Source organism: Populus trichocarpa, chromosome 6 (assembly GCF_000002775.5).
Source record: "Populus trichocarpa isolate Nisqually-1 chromosome 6, P.trichocarpa_v4.1, whole genome shotgun sequence".
Taxonomy (NCBI): Eukaryota; Viridiplantae; Streptophyta; class Magnoliopsida; order Malpighiales; family Salicaceae; genus Populus; species Populus trichocarpa.
In genome coordinates this window covers 732,417-752,906 of record NC_037290.2, presented here as the reverse complement: position 1 = coordinate 752,906, position 20,490 = coordinate 732,417, and the positions used below count along the sequence as shown (strand labels likewise).

The window sequence follows — 20,490 nt, the reverse complement described above, 5'->3', positions numbered from 1 at the left end:
AAATAAATCAAGTTTGACATGTGTTTTTAATCTTAACCTGTCTTAGCAGGTCTATTAGTAAATAAATCTAAAACTTAACTCGAGTTATAAAAACAAATAAGGGTATTTGAGAGTTTGATTATAATTGTTTTCAAAAAAAATTTGTGTTGAAATGTATTAAAATGATATTTTATTATTTTTTAAAAATTATTTTTGAGATTAACACGTCTAAACAATCTAAAACATATAAAAAAATTAATTTTTTATAAAAAAATTAAAATTTTTAAAAATTCAATTTGTATCACGTTTCCAAACACCACGAAAAACCAACAATTATCTCAGGATCTATTAACATGCTCAAAACCCATTTGGTCTTTTCATTAAAATAATATAATTTTAATTCTATTTTTTAAATAAAATGAGTTAATATAAATTAATCTGACGCAGGTCTTGGACAGTATCATATCTCAGACCAGTTTTAATGACTTTGGTTCGAGCTTGAATCGACTAATATTTAAAAAATCCAGCCATCCAACCCGAATAGCGAGACTAAGCTCAATTATTTTTTCAATTAATTTAATTTGGTTGCCGTATACACGTTAGAGATTGCAAACCTCTACCACACTGTCTCTCTCCCTCCCGTTATCTCTCTCTCTCTCTCTCTCTCTCTCTGCCTTTTTCTTTTCGATTCTCGTAAGAAGCTCAATTTGTCTCAGTTTCTTTGATCAATCACCCAATTCCCGTTCCTCTCCTTAAAAAAAGTCTCAAACTTCATGGGTTTTGCTCGATTCTGATCTCCAGGTTCAACTCTCAAGATTTTGGCTTTCTTTTCGAATTCTTCTGATTTTTCAGCTTCATTGATCATTTTCTGAAATGGGTTTTGGAGATTTTTGGATTCTTAATTGAATCTGATGAAAAGGGTCTATTTTTGAGGACATTTTGAGCATTTTCTCTTAGCTTAGCTTGTTTTTGGAATCTGGGTTTTTATGTTCATTTAGAGGAATAGGCATATCAGAGGTTTTTGGGATTTTTTTTCTTTTCATAGTTTAGTATTTTAGAAAGTTTTAAGCTTGTTCTGGGCTCTTATGCTGATTTAGAGACATGGGAGGTTTTTGGGTTTTATAGAGTTTTTGTTTTGTTCTTGCATTGTCGCTTGTTGGGTGGTATTAAGATGAAGAGGTTAAAGATTGAACCTTCTAGTACTAGGAGGTGCAAGCTGTCGCATATGTTGTTGGCTGTAGGAGCAATATACTTGGTGTTTTTAGCATTCAAGTTTCCACATTTTTTAGAGATTGCATCAATGTTGAGTGTGGATGATAGTTATGCTGGATTGGATTCGTCATCTATGGTAAAAGATGTTGAAGACTCCGATTTAAGCAAACCATCTTTTAGTTCTGTTTATAAGGATGCTTTCCACCGGAAATTAGAGGATAATCAAAACCAGAATGCTCCGATGATGCCTAGTAAGGAACCTTTGGAAGATGAAAAGGGAGGTTCTAAAACTATAAAGCCACTTCAATATCGTTATGGAAGAATAACAGGAGAAATTATGAGGCGAAGGAATGCAACTATGAAATTATCACCACTTGAGAGGATGGCAGATGAAGCATGGCTGCTTGGGTTGAAGGCATGGGAAGAAGTGGAAAAGTATGATGGAGAGGAGATTGGACAGAGTTTGTTATATGAGGGGAAGATTGAGTCTTGTCCTTTGTGGGTATCCATGAGTGGAGAGGAGTTGGCTGGAGGGGATAAGATGATGTTTCTACCATGTGGTTTATCTGCTGGGTCTTCTATAACCATTGTGGGAACACCCCATCATGCACACCAGGAGTATGTACCCCAGCTTGCAAGGTTGAGGAATGGTAATGGTATTGTTATGGTTTCACAGTTCATGATTGAGCTGCAGGGTTTAAAGTCAGTGGAGGGAGAGGATCCACCAAAAATTCTACATTTAAATCCTCGATTGAGAGGAGATTGGAGTCAGCATCCAGTCATTGAGCACAATACCTGCTATAGGATGCAATGGGGGACAGCTCAAAGGTGCGATGGTTTGCCATCCAAGAAAGATGAGGATATGCTGGGTAAGATTTGACTTGTTTCTTAATTGTGTTAATTAACTTGTTTTCCTTGTTTGCTTATGTATGTTAAGTCAAATGCAACTTGGAAAGATAATTATTGAGTGTATACATGTATTAAAGAAAGAATTTATTTTCTTCTTTTCATGGGCGCCAAAACCACAAATAGCATTCCCCATTATATGCTGGAAATTAAGTAGATGTAAAAATTTTTCCCAAGTTGGATTTAAATTCACCTTGTAGCGGGTTGGGGCCAACGAAACATGGCTTCACATATAAGCATTGAAGAATTCAAGAAATGACTTGAGGTATTTGAATGAGGCTCAAGTCCCAGGAATTGATGTTTTAAAGTTTTGGATATTCTCTAGACACTATTCTTCACACCAGCTGTTGTGTGAGGTGAGAGAGATATTGTTGCTTTTCTTATTTGTTTATACAATTCAATTAGAAATAGGGACAAAAGCTAAAACTGCTTATGGCACTCTATTTTAAATAATTAAATTGAAAGTTTTTCTAATGCATATGTTTGACAGTTGATGAACATGCGAGGTGTGAGAAATGGATGCGGGATGATAATGTAGATTCAAAAGAGTCGAAGACAGCCTCATGGTTCAAGAGATTTATAGGGCGTGAACAGAAACCTGAAGTGACATGGCCGTTTCCTTTTGTGGAGGGCGGATTGTTTATCCTGACCTTGCGTGCTGGTGTTGATGGATACCATATTACTGTTGGGGGGCGGCATGTGACCTCATTTCCATATCGTCCGGTATGTTGATATAGATGAGAAAAAAAGTGATTGTTATACCCTATGACAGTTTTTTCCTGATTCTCTAACTCAAATGGTGAACCTTGTCCTTCTGGATTTGGGACATATATTTGCATATCTGATGCTCAATGGTCTTTTTAGTGGTTCCATCCACTCACTATGGAAAAACAGTACTTTCAAATTGTTTGTGAGATTTGCATTTTTTTCTATGAATATTTCCATGAACTAAGCTTACCACTGTTTGCCATCATTTTAAGTCTGTGATTCCTTTTCTTGATTCCCTTATCTTTCCACTGGATTTCTTTGGTATGGTCTATCTGTAGATTTTTGAGGTTCCTGTTCTTAACAGTCATGTTTGTTACAGTGGTATTATGTTTTGTTTAAGTACATATTGAAAGAGAGTTCAATTCTTTTCTATTAAAATTAAACTCAAAATACTTTCCTAAATTTTTTTCTGTGCCTTTAGGGATTTACCCTCGAAGATGCAACAGGATTAGCAATCAAAGGAGACGTAGATGTTCATTCAGTTTTTGCAACTTCTCTGCCCAGCTCTCATCCAAGCTTCTCTCCTCAGCGAGTATTGGAAATGTCAGAGAAGTGGAAAGCTCATCCTTTACCAAAGAGTCCCATTCAACTTTTTATTGGGATCCTATCAGCTACAAATCACTTTGCAGAACGCATGGCAGTTAGAAAAACTTGGATGCAATCATCTGTAATCAAGTCTTCAAATGTAGTTGCTCGTTTCTTTGTTGCACTGGTAAGATCTCCACGTTGATTTATTTATTTTGAAGGAGTGTTTAACTGTATCAACAGTCACTTAATTATATAATGATTTCAGAAAGATTCCTCAACCATCAAATTTTCTAATGTATTATTTCAACTTCAAAAGTGTAGTGCGTGGTCTTTTTATCCAATTTCTGTTTCTGCTTGCTAACATTATTTTTTAAAAATATCATTCAAAAAGTGAAATTAAAAAAAATACACATGCTAGTAGTTGTTTGGCTACATCAGAAAAAAGTTATTGGAAAGTTGGGATCAAAGCACTGCATTAAAATCTCAAAGAAAATTGAAATTGCACTAGTAGATTTTGAAATTGAGCAATAGTTGAGGGACCACTGACACATTTAGCAGCCTTACCCCCCCTTTTTCTCATTGATGATTAAAGCACTCAAAATAATTTTACAAGTCAAGAGAACTTGGATGCTAGGATCAATCTCTATTGTTACCCTTCAACCTCTGCAGATGTAGCCACAGGCTAGGGCAGTGCTGGTTTAAGTCTTGGGTTAAAATTTTGCCTTGCAAAGAAACTTTGCGTGGTGACACTCACATAAATACCCTTGATATACGACATATGCATGTGAGGTTTGCTCAATTTATGCACTCTTTTTATTTTTTTTTGGAGGAAATGCTTTGGAGTATTCTTATTCCTTCTTATCCCAAAATTATGATCCATTATTCCCTGATTTATGTCCATGGTCAAAAGTTAAGAGGGGTGGTTATTCTGTGAGTTGTCATTTTGCCTTTCTATCAAGTACTTATTATGTGTTTAGGGCTCATTGTGCATAAGTGAGCCTGTATGTGCGTCTCAGTTGAATTATTTAATCCTCTTAATGTAATATTGTGCATTCTATAAGATGTTCTGTTGTTTTGGAACAGAGGAAGTGGCATTATGTTTTTTTACTATTCATTTTTCTTTTTTTCCATTCTTCTTAGCTACCATTTTTATAACATTCACACTCTAATTTATCTTTGTACTCGTTTACGAAATCACAGAATCCAAGGAAGGAGGTGAATGCAGTGCTAAAAAGAGAGGCAGCTTACTTTGGTGATATTGTGATTTTGCCATTTATGGATCGCTATGAGCTTGTGGTTCTCAAAACTATTGCTATTTGTGAGTTTGGGGTAAGTCTATACTTTATTCATTGATCATCTTTCATTGAATCTTTTAAATAGGATATCTGTGACTGTGTACTTATTTATATCTCCTGAATCTAGTTGTTTTGGTATCTCTGAATATGCTGAATACAGGTTCGGAATGTCTCAGCTGCATACATCATGAAATGTGATGATGATACATTTGTTAGGGTGGACACAGTCTTGAAAGAAATTGATCGTACCTCTCCCAACAAGTCTCTTTATATGGGCAATCTCAATCTCTTACATCGTCCCCTAAGAAATGGAAAATGGGCAGTTACTTTTGAGGTATGTAAGTTTAAATGCATTTGTGGGAATTCTGATTTAATAAAATCCCTTGCAACACAGTCTTCGCTCTTATTAATTCAATTGTCTTGTTCCCTTTTCTCTTAAAATAACATACAAAAAGGAAAATAAAATAAAATAAAATAAGAAAGTCTGGGTAAAAGGAGTAAAAGGGCAATTATTAGAATCTCTACAAAATATACATCTCAGCAATCTCTTCTGGGATCACATAAGCCACCTGGGGTTGGCCTGAACATCATGAAAAGAAGCTGAAGAAGTTTTAATTGTTTATCAAGCTGTAGCACCATTCTCTGTTGTACTAGAAGCAACGTTGGTGATACTGGTCATGGCACTTTTGCATTACCCGAATGAGGTATCACTTCCCACAGTACTTGCAAGAGTTGCCTAACTGTCTTCCTTTTTACCCCTTTCCCTTGTAATTTTTTGACCGCATTTGATATTTCATGGAATGGAATGGATGTTGGTCAAGGAACTTTTTCAAGGCATAGAATGGCATAAGACAGCTTTGAGAAGGCTGTTTGTGCTTGTTGGCTAGCTATGATAAGGGTTTTTCCTGTGTTAGTTAAAGAATTAAAACATCATTCCTCACCTGCTATCAGACTCATCATCCTTAAAGGTGCTGCTTTTTTGTGATTTTAGTTTTTAGGGACTCGGGGACCATGTTTTAGTTGAGCTCCTTTCATGAATCAGATAGTCCTGAACATCTTACACGTTCTGCTTTGACTAGGAAAGCAAAATGGAAAAGGAACTAATCTAGATATGGTTAGCTATGTTGCTACTCAAATGAATTCAAAATTTCAATTTCTCTGTCTTGATAAATAGAATCTGAACGATGAAATTGTTTTTCTATGTTCACTTCTTGCATTTGAAGGTTATTTGCCTAAATGTAACAGGAATGGCCTGAAGAAGTATATCCTCCTTACGCCAATGGACCTGGATATGTAATTTCTACTGATATTGCTAAATTTGTCATTGCTCAACATGGCAAACGAAGCCTCAGGGTTAGTGATATTTAATCTTATCTAATACCTCTCTCAGTTGAAGGATGCTCTCTTTCCCTCTCTGCCCCCCTTTCTGTTAGCATTTCTTTGACAACTACCTTTCCTATCAGCTTGTAGTTTGTACATGAAAATATTGTTAAACTCTCATTGCAGCTCTTTAAGATGGAAGATGTTAGTATGGGAATGTGGGTTGAACAATTTAACAGCTCCACCCCTGTTCAGTACTCTCACAACTGGAAATTCTGTCAATACGGATGCTTGGAGAACTATTATACTGCACATTACCAATCCCCAAGGCAGATGATCTGTCTGTGGGACAAGTTGGCGAGAGGTCGGGCACAATGTTGCAGCTTTAGATGATAGATATATTATCAGATGTCTCCAAGGATCCTTTAGATGAAGGCAGCAGCTTTACTACATTTTGTTCTCGTTTAAATGGGCTGTAGAGATGGCTGTTTTTTAATTTGCAGCCTTGATTTTGGAAGAACAGACTGTTTTCTTATTGTAATTGAAATGGCTTCTAGCAAAGGCCAAAACATTTTGGCTTCAACTAAAAGCTGGAGAAATTGTACATACCTATCTTTCTATGACAAATATCGATTCAGTAGATGCAGAAGTGAGAAAATCCGTTCAGCTTTATTACATTCGGCTGTTGCAAATAGGTTTGAAAACGTTCAAAGCGGATATCAGCACTGGAAAGTTCAACCGGGTATCATCAATATACGATTGAAACTTCTACCCATTTTTTGTACCGAAATAATGGTAAATGGTAATTTCATTTTATTGAGACAAATGGGCCTATTAGAATACCGGTAGGCCCAATTGTATTCTTCCTAAGAAACAGCACAAAAACATTTGCTAGTTTTTTTTTTTTTTTAGTTTAACGTGGGTGTCCGGTCCAACTTGCGTTCATCTCAACTAATTCTACAGGCCCTGAAGTTAACGATTATGTAAGCCTCTAGTGGTCATCATATAAGCAATCACATGACTCGAACCTGAGACTACAGAGAAAACAAACCTCTTGATCCCAAATTCTTACCACTAGACCATCACATAGATAATTACTAGTCTACCTTTAATAAAAGGTTTAATGGCAACTTTTTGCCATAAACCGTTAGGATTGTGGCACATTGAAGTTTGTATTTTTATTTGATCAATTTTATAGCAAATACCCCTTTAATAAAGGTCAGTTAGTTAGGACAACGTTTTGCCTTTTATGTCCCTACCTCCATGTTTCTTCGGGTATAAATACCTCAAACAGATTTTTGGTAAGGACAAGTACAAAAAGAAAAAACAGATATATCGCCACAAAAAAAGAACATTATCCTCTGTTGCTTCTTTAGTACAACATGCACGGTATTTATAGTTCATTTTGCCCATCAATCTTGCTAAATTGAGTCTCCTACGCTACTAATTTTGCAGAAGATTAAGAATCTCTAAGCCCAGTGTACCCTCACGAGGCCCGCTGAATCTACTATGAAGAAAGCGAGGATTCCTTGAAGCTTATTTTTGGCTTCGTCAGTCCATAATTTATTTATGTGTTGTTAAATCTTCTATGTATCCCCTTTTGTCCTTCCATTTGATTTTATCAATTTTATTCACCAAAAATATCATTTTAAAAAAGACTCAGTTTTTAGTATATACTAATAAAAATTCAATCTAGTTTCATAAATATTAAGTATGTTTTATAGAATTTGGTAGACATATTTTTACATAAAATCATTCAAGAGTTTGTACAAACTGAGAAATTAAGAGCAAGTAATATTAAGTAATTCGATAGCATTAGTTAATTATGTAGATACTGCTGAATTTTTCATTAGTATTCTTCTCCTTGTAGGAGGAAATATATAGGCAGAATTCTGAATAGACAGTGCTCTGAATAAACAGAGCTCTGAATAGGTAACAATCCCATTCTAAGAAAGTGTAGTAATTTTGTACAAGATTTGATATGACTTCTATAATTGATCAAATTCACATAATTATTACCTATATGAGATTTGATCTGAATAGGCAATAATCGGATTACAAAATAATATTTGATATAGTTCCTATAATTAATCAGATCACATAATCGAAATTAATCATGTCAACACTCCCCCTCAAGTTGGGGCATAGATATCAATCATGCCCAACTTGGTAATTACTCTCTGAAATGTCAGCCCTGAAACGACCTTGGTAAGAATATCAGCTAACTGATATGCTGACTGGACGAAGGGAAATTGTATGAGTTTCTGATCTAATTTTTCTTTGATGAAGTGACGATCAATTTCAACATGCTTTGTGCGGACATGTTGAACATGATTATGCGCAATGGAAATGGCCGCCTTATTATCACAGTATAGAGTCATCGGGTCCGTATAGTGAATCCCTAATTCTGTCAAGACCCTCTGAATCCATAATAATTCACATACCCCATGAGCCATACCTCGAAATTCTGCCTCCGCACTCGACCAGACCACCACTTTTTGCTTCTTACTACGCCATGTAACCAAATTTCCGTTGACAAAAGTAAAGTAGCCTGAAGTAGATTTTCTGGTTGTTTGATCCCCTGCCCAATCAGCATCAGTATATCCCTCAATGCTGGAGACTCCATGTTTTGAGAATAATAAACCTTTGCCTGGGGTACCCTTTAAGTATTGTAAAATTCTATTCACAGCATGCAAATGTTCTTCGTTGGGTGCATGCATAAATTGACTTACGACACTGACGGCATAGGCGATGTCCGGTCTTGTATGGGATAAATAAATCAATCGACCAACCAACCGTTGATAGCGGCCCATGTCTGTTGGAACCTGATTAGGAAATACATCGAGCTTGTGATTGATGTCCATAGGGGTTGATGCAGGTTTGCAAGCAAGCATGCCAGTCTCTATTAGCAGATCAAGCACATAGTTGTGTTGTGACATAGAAATCCTGTAAGCTGATCTGGCGACTTCAATACCATAGAAATCCTATAATAGCTTCATCTCCTCTGGATCGTCACCTGTTAACACCATGTCATCCACGTAAACAATGAGGGCTGTTACCTTCCCGTTTTGGTGCTTTATAAACAGAGTATGGTCTGCATTACTCTGTTTATAATTGAATGCTGTCATGGCAGATGAGAACCGCCCAAACCAAGCTCTAGGGGATTGTTTCAGCCCATATAGAGATTTCTTCAAACGACAGACTTTGCTCCTAGTTTCAGAATTACACTGCACACTCGGTGGCAAGTCCATATACACTTCTTCTTCTAAGTCCCCATTGAGGAACGCATTTTTAACATCAAACTGTTTCAAAGGCCACTCTCGACTGGCTGCTATAGATATGAGAATACAGATTGTGTCAAGCTTGGCAACCGGTGCAAAAGTCTCTTGATAATACACGCCGTATTTTTACATATACCCCTTTGCAACCAACCGGGCTTTATACCTGTCAATGTTGCCATCGGTTTTAAGTTTCATAGTGAACACCCATCGACACCCAATTGTTTTCTTTCCTTCGGGTAGGGAGACAAGTTCCCAAGTAGAGTTCTTTTGCAAAGCTTGCATTTCTTCATTTACTGCCTTGGCCCAAGCTGGATCTGTCAAAGCTTCCTGCACATTACTAGGGATGGATATATTGGATAATTGATTAATAGTGAGTGCATATGATTCAGACAACCTATGGTTAGAGACATAATTGTTGATTGGATATTGGATATTGACTCTATGATCGGGTTCATACTGTTTCTTTGGGACACCCTTGTTTGATCTTTGGGAACATCATGGGGCTGCAGTAGTAGGGTGAACATCCTGGGCATAGAAGATATTAGTAATTACATTTGACTCGTCAGATATAGGTTGTAGGAGTACCTGGGATTCACCATTCTGAGATGATTCGTTGGTTGATGGTGTTAACAAAGGCAACTCTATATTTAGAGGTGACTCCTCATCAATGCTCCTGCCCCGTGACTCCTCATCGGTGCCATTGTTCCCAAGCTGTTCAATCATGTTTTCCACCTCAACAAATTCATTCCCGTCACTCTCTTGTAGCAAATGTTCAGTGCTGGATTGCTCCCCCTGAAAGGAAATGATAGAACCTTCTTTTGAATAAAAAGGTTCAGTCTCACGGAAGGAGACATCCAATGTGACGTGTAACTTTTGAATGTGAGGATCATAGCATCTGTACCCTTTCTGTAAGTCTGAATATCCAACAAAAACACATCGAGTGGCACATGGATCAAGTTTAGTTCATAACACCTTTGGAATGTGAACATAAGCAGTACACCGAAACACTCTAGGCTCAAGGTTTGGAAGGTGCGAGGTGGACAATAAGGATTGTATCCGCTATTGAGGTGTCTGAAAATCTATCACTCGAGAAGGTGTTTGATTGATTAGATACACAGCAGACTTTGCAGCTTCTCCCTAGTAGTACCGAGGCATGTGCATGCCAAAGAGAGAGGCACGAACCACTTCTAAAATTTGCCTGTTTTTTTCGTTCGGCCAACCCGTTCTGTTGTGGAGTATAAGTACATGAAGTTTGATGCCGAATTCCATAGTGATGTAGATACTTCTGAACAGAGGTATCCAGGAATTCCATAGCATTATCAGTTTGCCAAGTACAAATCTGTTTCTGATACTGAGTACCCACCATACGATGAAATTCCTGAAATGCTGTAAAGACATCACTTTTTTTTTTTGGTGTAGCAAAGACATCCAAGTCATTCTAGTACATTCATTGATAAATGTGACAAAATAACGGGCTTTAAATATGGTAGAATTTTTTACAGAACCTCATACATCATAATGTATAACGACAAAAGGTTCTGAACTTTTATTTAAACTCGGTAAATAAGTAATATGATGGCTTTTAGCCATTTCACAAATATTGCAATGAAACTCAGAATCATGAACTACATTAAAAAGATGCGGTTGTAATTTTCTAAGATATCCAAAGGAAAGATGTCCCAATCGTCGGTGCCATAACCATATTGTGGCTCAATCTGTATTTGAACTTCTAGTTTGATATGCTTGGCTGAATCTCTGTCCTTCATTTTCTGTAAGTTCTAAATAATAGAGTTTGCCACGTTTAACACCATAACCAAGAATCTTCCGGGTCAGAATGTCTTGAAACACACAGAATAATGGCCAGAAGGTTACTGTACAATTTAGAGTAGAAGTAATTTGGCCAACTGACAACAAATTATGTTCAAGGGATGGGACAACTAGAACTGAGTTCCACGTGATTTTTTGAGTCAAGATGATAGTGCCTTCCCCAACAGTAGGGGAGGTACTCCCGTTAGCTGTAGAAATAAAAGAATGTGTGGAAGAGTGGAGGGATTGTAACTAACCAGTGTCTCTAACCATGTGATCTGATGCACCTGTATCAATTATCCAATTATTATCTTTAGTAATTACAGAGAATGTATTTGCCTTACCAGTGCTACTAGAGTGAGCAACATTAACGGTAGGCGGCAGGTTATCAGCAGCAGGTAGTTTATCAGCAGCGGTAGTCTGAACTTCAGCCATGGTCATCATGGCTTTTGCTGCAAATTTCTTCCTTGGTTTCTTTGAGAAATCCCACCATTTAGGATAACCAATGATCTCATAACACCTCTGTTTTGAGTGTCCCGATTCACCACAATGTCCACAGACGAGGCTTGTGTATTTTCCAATAGATGAATTATTTCGGTTCTTCATTGTTCTAGAAGCTGGTCTTTGACGGGGTTGGTTTGTAAACATGGCAGAGTGCACGGAGTGCTCACTGGTTGTTCGATAGTTCCTCATGGTTTGTCTTTGTTGAAACTCCCTCCTTATGCATGCGTATGTACTCTCCAAGTCCAGTTTGGATCTTTGCGTAATATTTCTCCACGGACTTGCTCAAACTCAGAGTCAAGACCACTCAGAAATATATGAACACGAAGTCGATGCATTGTTGAATGCAGCTGGACCACTCCTTCAACTGTCTCTCCTTGAGAGGCAGTTCTGTGATCAATTTCTTGAAAAAGAGCCACCAGTTCATTGTAGTAAGTGGACACAGGTCTTCCTTCTTGTTTGATAGAGAAAGATTTTTTATTTAATTCAAACAAACGAGTTTCATCTGAGCCATCATAGAAGGTCTTCGACACAACCTCCCATATTTTCTTGGTTGTGGATAGGCGAATAAATCGCTGCATCAGTAACGGACTCATTGAATCAATGAGCCAACTTTTCACCTTTTGACTTTCAGTGATCCATGTTGCAAACATAGGATCTTCGGGTTCGGGTTTTTTTGTTGCGCCAGTGAGAAATCCAGTTTTGTTACGAGCACCAATGCGCATCTCCATTAGTTGAGACCATAATGGATAATTGTTTTCATCTAATATGATGCTGGTAGGGAATGCAAAATTATCTTGGTGAATAATAATGGGTGATGTTTGGCTATTTTGTGGAACGGGGACAATGGGGTTAAGGTTCGTCATGTAGTAAGGGATTCGTGTGGGATTCGTTTTTGATTAACCAGGCTCTGACACCATGTAGAAAACAATGATGTATACTAGCTGAATTTTTCCTTAGTATTCTTCTCCTTGTAGAAGGAAATATATAGGCAGAGCTCTGAATAGGCAGTGCCCTGAATAGGCAGAACGCTGAATAGGTAACAATCCTATTCTAAGAAAGTGTAGTAATTTTGTACAAGATTTGATATGACTTCTATAATTGATCAAATTCACATAATTACTGCCTATACGAAATTTGATCTGAATAGACAATAATCAAATTACAAAATAATATTTGATATAGTTCCTATAATTAATCAGATCACAGGATTGCAATTAATCATGTCAACAAATTACGCACACTGTCCATGGAGGCCAAGATGAGCCATAAGAACGGCCACCAAAGTGAGTAGCTCTCCTCCTCCTTGAAGTGCTCGAGCATGCTCTTTCCATCCACATTGAATCGCAGAATAAGTTAGCATCTCTACCAGAACTTCACTTATCATTTCCCATTTCTGTTCACTCTGCAGCAAGTTCAATGACTTGGCAAGCTCGTCACCATCAGATAGTGCTGACCCTTCCGAGTTTTGACCGATTTGCTTGTACTTTGGTTCGCCCAACTCTTTGGGTAGCATAAAAGGCAAATCACTCCATAGATACATCATGTAACGAGATAATGATCTGCTCATGTTACAATGAATTGAATCCTGGCCGACGCAAGTATTAACAGCAATGTGCCATATGAGGAAGCTTTCATGAAAGTCTTTAAGAACCACGGACCATTCAAATTTTTCAAGGCAATCCTTACTTCTGAGGGCATGATCACCTCTCTCTTCCAATATCTTATATGGAACTAATGGGAAATTGCATCTTGAACGCATATCTAAGACACGTTTGAAGATCAATTCCTTTAAATCACAACCAACATCCTCCCAGCTCTGAATGTTGCCGGTTCTAAAGATTTTTGGGAGGTGTTTACATGGGCTCTCTCTAGAATTTTTTGGCTCATATTGGGCTATTGATGCTTTCCACTTTTTGTTATTGCTAAAAAACGATAGCAACCGAGAAGAACAAATAACTCGAGAAATAGAATCCGCCAGTGGCTTCCTTTGATCGCTAAGCCAAAGCATACCCCAATCGGAGAAAATCATCAAAATGGCCGAGTAAATCTCCAGAACAGTAGCTCCGAACAGCAACAAGTATGATACAATAATATCAATTTTGGAATAGGTATGCGAGTTTCTGGTCATTGATGAGAATGCTACTAATGCAGAGACAGAGGACAGAAAGGTGATGAAGCGGAGAATGATGCGTGGTCTCGGACAAACGGTTGTCATCACCTTGGTGAAAAGTACATCGAACATGAACCCCAACTCAACTTCTATCAATTTGAATGCTCCAGCAGCATCCTTGCTCTGCAAGATACCGTAGCTGATCCTATGAACAGGAAATGGAACGGTGTAATCAGCAAATAGTACCTTCAATGTTTGGAATAAGAAACAAGCTTCATGGAACTTTTTGGCCTCTGATATTATGTTATTAAAGCCCGAAATTTTATCAAAGCCTTCTGTGCCCAAAATTTCATTAATGCGACGCACGTTCTCTTCACTGCTCAAAATATCATCAATCTGATCCACGAACCCTTCTGTGCCCAACATTTCAACAATGCGCCTCATGCCCTGTTCCGTGACAAAAATATCACTAAGGCCTCGTTGCGTGCCCCCTTCTATGCCCAACATTTGCTTAAGGCGATCTATGCCCAGTTCCGTGATCAAAATTTCATAAAGTTGAGGCAAAATATCATCCAACTTTTGGTGGAGCAAAATTTCCGGATATATTTGCCTTCGTACATGTATGCCTGCTTCGTTTGCTGAGTCCATCAACTTGCTGGAGCATGCGCACCAGAGGACCCAAATCTTCTCTCCATATTTGATAACTCCAGACACAAAGATGGGAATGACTATATATATGAGCGGATCATTGCTCCACCATGACCTCAACGAAACATAAAAGGCCACCGCTAGTTGGGTTAATAGCTGAAGCAAGTGCCTCGACCACAATTCGTTGTCCTCTACTGAATAGGCAGTAATAGTGTCAGGGCCTCCAAGGTGCACAAGGAGCATCGGTGCCCAGAATGCCGGGATGAAACTTGCATTTGAAGTGGTACCTTTGGATTCTGAACCCCCTTGGCTACGAGCAAGAATACCTAAAGTAATAGTTGCAAACCAATCTGCTGACAAATATGCTAGCCAAACAAACATCCCGAACCAGATTCCGGCTGTATACTTTCGTCGACTGCCAGTGATGGTCAGGAAAATTTGCAGCGAGAGACTCAGCAAGATCATTGCTCGAAGCTCCCATCCGTTCCACAATTCGATAACACGTCCATAAAAATTATACAGATTCATCTTTGCTTTCCTTCAACACAAGCCAGATATGACTTTACTTAAAGATACATTAATCAATTAAACAGAATATTAATCACATAATGCATGAACAGTACACCAAATTATGCATTTATAACATCTTTCTAAGCAATTCGCATGAATCATCTTTATAAGCTCGGTGATGCATACGAATAGTTTTGTATTATAATCTATATTCTCTAACGCATGCAACGACAACACCTATTTCTCTCATAAATTTTATTTCAACTACATGTATCAAACTTTCAAATAAATTATAATTAATATCGAAAGCAAATGAAAAAAAGCTTTCTAACTTAGGTAGAGAGACTTGGAGAAATGAATCAAACTTTTACAGCCAAACGTACCTGAAGATTTTGAAAAAAGCAGTGCTGAATCTTCTGATGGACTAATTTATTACTGGTTGTGCAGCCAACTTGAGTTTTGTGTGTTTTTTAGTCCTGGTTACACAAAATTGTGCGTAATCTATATTAATGATGCTGCAAGAATATGAATTGGTACATGTACTTTAGTTCCTATCATCAATATCAAAAGCTGTTCTCAAGAGAGAATAAAACACTTGCTCTCACTACAAAATAAAAGGACCAATGGAATAAAGTGCTTTCGCTTGTCACAGCTAAAACTTTGTCAGAAGTTGAGAGTACTCATGAGCACAAATTACTTCTCATGCTCTCAAGAAAAGAATCATGTAAACTTTTAAATTGTGATTATTCTTTAACAGCTTTAATATGACCAACACAGTTACAAGTTAATAAGTTTTTGTATTATCATCTAAATCAAGATGTTTATACAATTAATTTACTTCAGGGACTCATTGTTGGTAAGTGTTATGCTTCCACATTATCATAAAGGATTTGATCAGTTCTACGAGAGCCTATAAAAAATTAATTTCATATGCTTTTTTTTTTTTTTTTCTTAAAACTTGGTCATCTGGTGTGAGAAAATCTTCAAAAGAATGCCCTCTGGGATATATTGTTTAAAACATACATGTGCTGTACCGAAAAAATTAACCTTTTGTATATATAATAACATAACAATCACAACCATGTAAGAGTAAATTTTCTTTTACAGAAATTATATTACCAAATAAATAAATGCAAAAGGAAAAAGAATACACTGTTTTTTTTTTCATTAACTAGATGATGGCTGCAGCTTTACTACATTGGTCGATCACACATTCATATTCTTGTCCTTACTTTATGCTCGCACCCTCCTGTCAGGTCGCCTTCGCCAGTTTTGTTTGTTCGTTTAAGTGGGCTCTAGAGAAGGCTCTTATTTTTTTTTTTTTTAATTTGCAGCCTTGATTTTGGAAGAACAGATTGTTTTCTTATTGTAATTGAAATGGCTTAATTATTGCTAAGGCCAAAATATTTTGGCTTCAACTAAAAGCTGGAGAAATTGTATATACCCTATCTTTCTATGACAAATATCGATTCAGCTTATGCAGAAGTAAGAAAATTCGTTCAACTCATTACATTCTGCTGTTGCAAACAGGTTTGAAAATGTTCAAGCAGATATCAATGATAGAAAGTTAAACTGCGAATCATTAATGTCTGGTTGAATTTCTTACACACAATTTGTAATTATTTTTGTATTAATGGCAAGAATTATTGCGGATACGACGGATTGAGGTCTACAATTAATTTTGTGAATTTTATCCCTCAATCATCATGTTTTGAGCAAATATTGTTCCTTCATTTGATTTTGTCATTTTCATCGACGAAAAACCCTTTAAGAAATACAATTTTTTGTATTTTGAGTTGAAAATGTTCACATATACAAATAAAAATGCAATCTAGTTTTTAAAACAATTTTTTTTTAGTTAAAGAAGTATTTTAAAAAAATTTCTTAAATATTTTTTTGCACATGAAAGTATAAAGACATTAAAACAATCACCGAAGAAACACATTTGATGAGAGAAAAAGGGCTAGAAGCTCAAATCTTAAATTCATAATTTATTATTCTAAAAATAAATTCTAATAATATATATCTTCTAAAAAGGCTTACAATGCTTTTTTATAGGCTAGAAAACATAGGAAAATAATATAAAATTCAAATTAACACAAAATATGTGAGAAAATCAAGGAAATTAGCAAAATAGGATATTCCAAGCCTAATTTCAGGAAATCCATGTAGTGGATGAATCGCCAAAGGCAATTTTTCAGGAATTAGATTTTGAAAATCTCCTATAAAAATCTAAATCTGATCCAACAATTGAACTAAAAGTTATAACCTCTTAATCTTAGCTATTATATTTGTCTGACACGATTAACTTCACTCTTGGTTCTAGTCATGTCCCACTAGTTCATAAAAATATTTGTTAGATCATCCACATAATTTGTTTGGAGTAAATCTCTACCTAATTGTGATAAATCTCTATATAATTTTTTAGAACCCCAAATCTTTACAATTACGACTACATCACATTTATATTTATAAAATTACAAACAAAAAAGAAAATATTTTGGAATGATATAATTAAAGCGTAAATTATTATTTGGAATGAAATAATTGTAACTTGGTCTTTATGTTGGTTTTTCATCACAATTAAATTGATATTTTTTCATAAATTGTTCTTCATTGATAATCAAAGTTTTCAATCTTACCTATACTATTGGAAAAATTAAAAGGTTTAATTTAAAAATTTAGGGAAAAGAATAACAGTTAACTTTAATCAAGGGACTAAGATGTTTTCCATAACCTATAATATCATCAACAATACAAGTACTAAATTATATATAATTTACTCTTTATAAAATAACCAGTGGAGAAAAAATTAAAACCCAGCAATCCTGTTTTCATATCCTTTTCATCTCCGTTTCAGTCAGAAATTTCATCAAACACCTTATCACAGCCAAAGAAATTTCTGTAGGATTGCGAATGTTAACTTAGATAATTATATTGTGAGCTTTGATTCCTTTGAACAGAATCCTGCTCAATCGTTGTTTCTTTAACAAACAATATACTAAAACTTCATAAGCATCACGTCTGGTTAAATCGAAGTGTTATATGAAAGTTATGAAGCTATCATTGTATATTATTACATAAAATCATTCATAAATTTGTACATATAATAGCATTAGTTAATTAGTTATAGATGCACTGCCCATGGAGACCAAGATGAGCCATAAGAATGGCCACCAAAGTGAGTAGCTCTCCTCCTCCTTTAAGTGCTCGAGCATGCTCTTTCCATTTACATTGACTCGCAACATAAGTTAGCATCTCTACCAACACTTCACTTATCAATTCCCATTTCTCATCAACTGACCAACTCTCCTTTTCCTGCTGCCAGTCCAATAATTTGCTGAGCTTCTCAGCATCATCCCGCACGCGAAAGGATAGCTTGTACAATGGTTCACCCAACGCTTTAGGTAGCATCAACGGCAAGTCCTTCCATAGATACATCATGTAACGAGATAAAGATCTGCTCATGTTACGATGAATTGAATCCGAAGAATCCTGGTCGAAACAATTATTAACAGCAATGTGCCATGTTAGCAAGCTATTATGAAAGTTTATTTGTTCCAGATACCGTTGCAATTTTACATCGCATCTCTTACTTCTGAGTGCATGCTCACCTCTCTCTTCCAGTATGTCATTTTTATCACCTGGGAAATTGCATCTTGAACGCATATCTAAGAGACGTTTAAAGATCAATTCCTTTAAATCATCAACAACAACCTCCCAGTTCTGAATGTTACCAGTGCTAAAGAGTTTTGGGATGTGTTTGCTTGATGTCTTTGGATAATCCGTTAGCCTATTTTGGGCCATAGATGCTTTCCACCTTTCGTTATTGCTAAAAAACGATAGCAACCGTGAAGAACAAATACCTCGATAAAAAGAATCCGCCGGTGGCTTCCTTTGCTTGCTAAGCCAAAGCATAGCCCAATCAGAGAAAAACATCAAAATGGCCGAGTAAATCTCTAGAACAACAGCTCCAAACAGCAATAAGTATGATATAATAATATCAATTTTGGAATAGGTATGGGACTTTCTGGTCATTGATGAGAATGCTATTAATGCAGAAACAGGGGACAGAAAGTTGATGAAGCGGAGAATGATGCGTGGTCTCCAACGAACTGTTGTCATCACCTTGGTGAAAAGTAAATCAAACAGGAACCCCACCTCAACTTCTATCAATTTGAATGCCTCAACGGCATTCTTTCTTTTCAACATATGATAGCTGTTCGTATGAGTACGAAATGTAACAAGGTAATCCGCAAATACTAACTTCGAAGTTCGGAACAGCAAGTGAGCTTCATGGAGATATTTGGCCTCAGGTATTATGCTATTAAAGCCCAAAATGTCATCAATATATTCTGTGCTCATGCCATCGAAGTATTCGTCTGGAAATGACCTTTCTATTTGCCCTTGTAGAGCCACTCTTTCTTTGTTTACAGAGTCCCTAAACTGGTCGGAGCTTGCTAAACAGAGGACCAAAACCCTCTCTCCATATTTGATAACTCCAGAAACAAAGATGGGAATGACTACATATATGAGCGGATCCTTGCTCCACCATGACCTAAACGATGCATAAAAGGCCACCGCAAGTTGGGTTAATAGTTGTAGCAAGTGCCTTGACCACATTTCGTTGTCCTCTACTGAATAGGAAGTTATAGTGTCAGGACCACCAAGGTGTACAAGGAGCATCGGTGCCCAAAATGCCGGGATGAAGCTTGCATTTGAAGTTGTACCTTTGGATTCTGAACCCCCCTGGCTACTAGCAAGAATACCCAATGTAACTGTTGCCAACCAATCTGCTGACAAATATGCTAGCCAAACAAACATCCCGAACCAGATTCCGGCTGTATACTTTCGTTGATGACCTGTGACAATGAGGAAAATTTGCAGCGAGAGACTTAGCAAAATCATTGCGCGAAGCTCCCATTCGTTCCACAATTCGATAACACATTCATAAGAATTATACCAATTCATCTTTGCTTTCCTGAAATACAAGCCAGATATGAACTTTAGTTAAAGAGACATTAATCGATGGAACAGAATACTAGACACGTAGTAATCACATAATGCAAGAACAGTATACCGAATTATGCATTTATAGCATCTTTCTTAGCAATTCACATGAATCACATTGAATAATGTAATACCAAGTAAACAATAAACAAATGAAAGCAATTATAAAAAAAGATCATATATTAAGAGAGAAGTATTGAATTGACTTAGAATTCTTATATATAATCAAAATCAAGCTTTAAAATATTTAATACATAAAATCAAAGTTGAATAAGATCTCAACAATTGTTTTATAAGCTCGGTGATGTTTACGAATAGGTTTATATTACAATCTATGTTCTCTAACACGTGGAATGGCAACACCTATTTCTACTATAAATCTTATTTCAACTATATGTATAATATCAAAAGCAAAAGAAAAAAAAAACTTTCAAACTTACGTAGAGAGACTTAGAGAAATGAAGCAATGAAAGGCAGAAACATGCAACTCATACCTCTGCAGCTAAAACGTAACTGAATATTATGGAAAGAGCAGTTCTGGTGTACTAATTTACTGGTTGTGCTGCCAACTTGAATTTTGTGTATTTTTTAGTCCTGGTTCCACAAAATCGTG

At 36.5% G+C, this 20,490-nt stretch overlaps 3 protein-coding genes across 3 annotated transcripts; 1 reads left to right on the top strand and 2 right to left on the bottom strand.

Annotated features, from left to right (window-relative positions):
- Positions 1-585: 585 nt before the first annotated feature.
- On the top strand, positions 586-6,648 carry LOC7458500 (hydroxyproline O-galactosyltransferase GALT2). The gene is made up of 7 exons (XM_002308747.4): positions 586-2,060; positions 2,588-2,820; positions 3,287-3,577; positions 4,594-4,722; positions 4,849-5,022; positions 5,934-6,041; positions 6,195-6,648. The coding sequence occupies exons 1-7, from the start codon at positions 1,151-1,153 to the stop codon at positions 6,399-6,401; spliced, it is 2,052 nt and encodes a 683-aa protein (XP_002308783.3). The 5' UTR covers positions 586-1,150; the 3' UTR covers positions 6,402-6,648.
- Positions 6,649-12,648: 6,000 nt separating this feature from the next.
- Positions 12,649-15,429, bottom strand: LOC7458499 (uncharacterized). The gene is made up of 2 exons (XM_024602495.2): positions 15,251-15,429; positions 12,649-14,895 (listed from the first exon to the last, which is right to left on the bottom strand). Exon 2 carries the CDS (start codon positions 14,883-14,885, stop codon positions 12,831-12,833), a length of 2,055 nt encoding a protein of 684 aa, XP_024458263.2. The 5' UTR covers positions 14,886-14,895; positions 15,251-15,429; the 3' UTR covers positions 12,649-12,830.
- A 2,304-nt stretch (positions 15,430-17,733) lies between these two features.
- Positions 17,734-20,490, bottom strand: LOC7458498 (uncharacterized). Its single transcript, XM_002307842.4, has 2 exons — positions 20,372-20,490; positions 17,734-19,848 (listed from the first exon to the last, which is right to left on the bottom strand). Exon 2 carries the CDS (start codon positions 19,836-19,838, stop codon positions 17,991-17,993), a length of 1,848 nt encoding a protein of 615 aa, XP_002307878.4. The 5' UTR covers positions 19,839-19,848; positions 20,372-20,490; the 3' UTR covers positions 17,734-17,990.

Coding starts and splice junctions, on each gene's coding strand:
- LOC7458500 (XM_002308747.4), top strand. CDS start 1,151: ATGAAGAGGTTAAAGATTGAACCTTCTAGTACTAGGAGGTGCAAGCTG. Junction 2,061..2,587: donor GAAAGATGAGGATATGCTGG/GTAAGATTTGAC, acceptor TATGTTTGACAG/TTGATGAACATGCGAGGTGT. Junction 5,023..5,933: donor AATGGGCAGTTACTTTTGAG/GTATGTAAGTTT, acceptor TAAATGTAACAG/GAATGGCCTGAAGAAGTATA.
- LOC7458499 (XM_024602495.2), bottom strand. CDS start 14,885: ATGAATCTGTATAATTTTTATGGACGTGTTATCGAATTGTGGAACGGA.
- LOC7458498 (XM_002307842.4), bottom strand. CDS start 19,838: ATGAATTGGTATAATTCTTATGAATGTGTTATCGAATTGTGGAACGAA.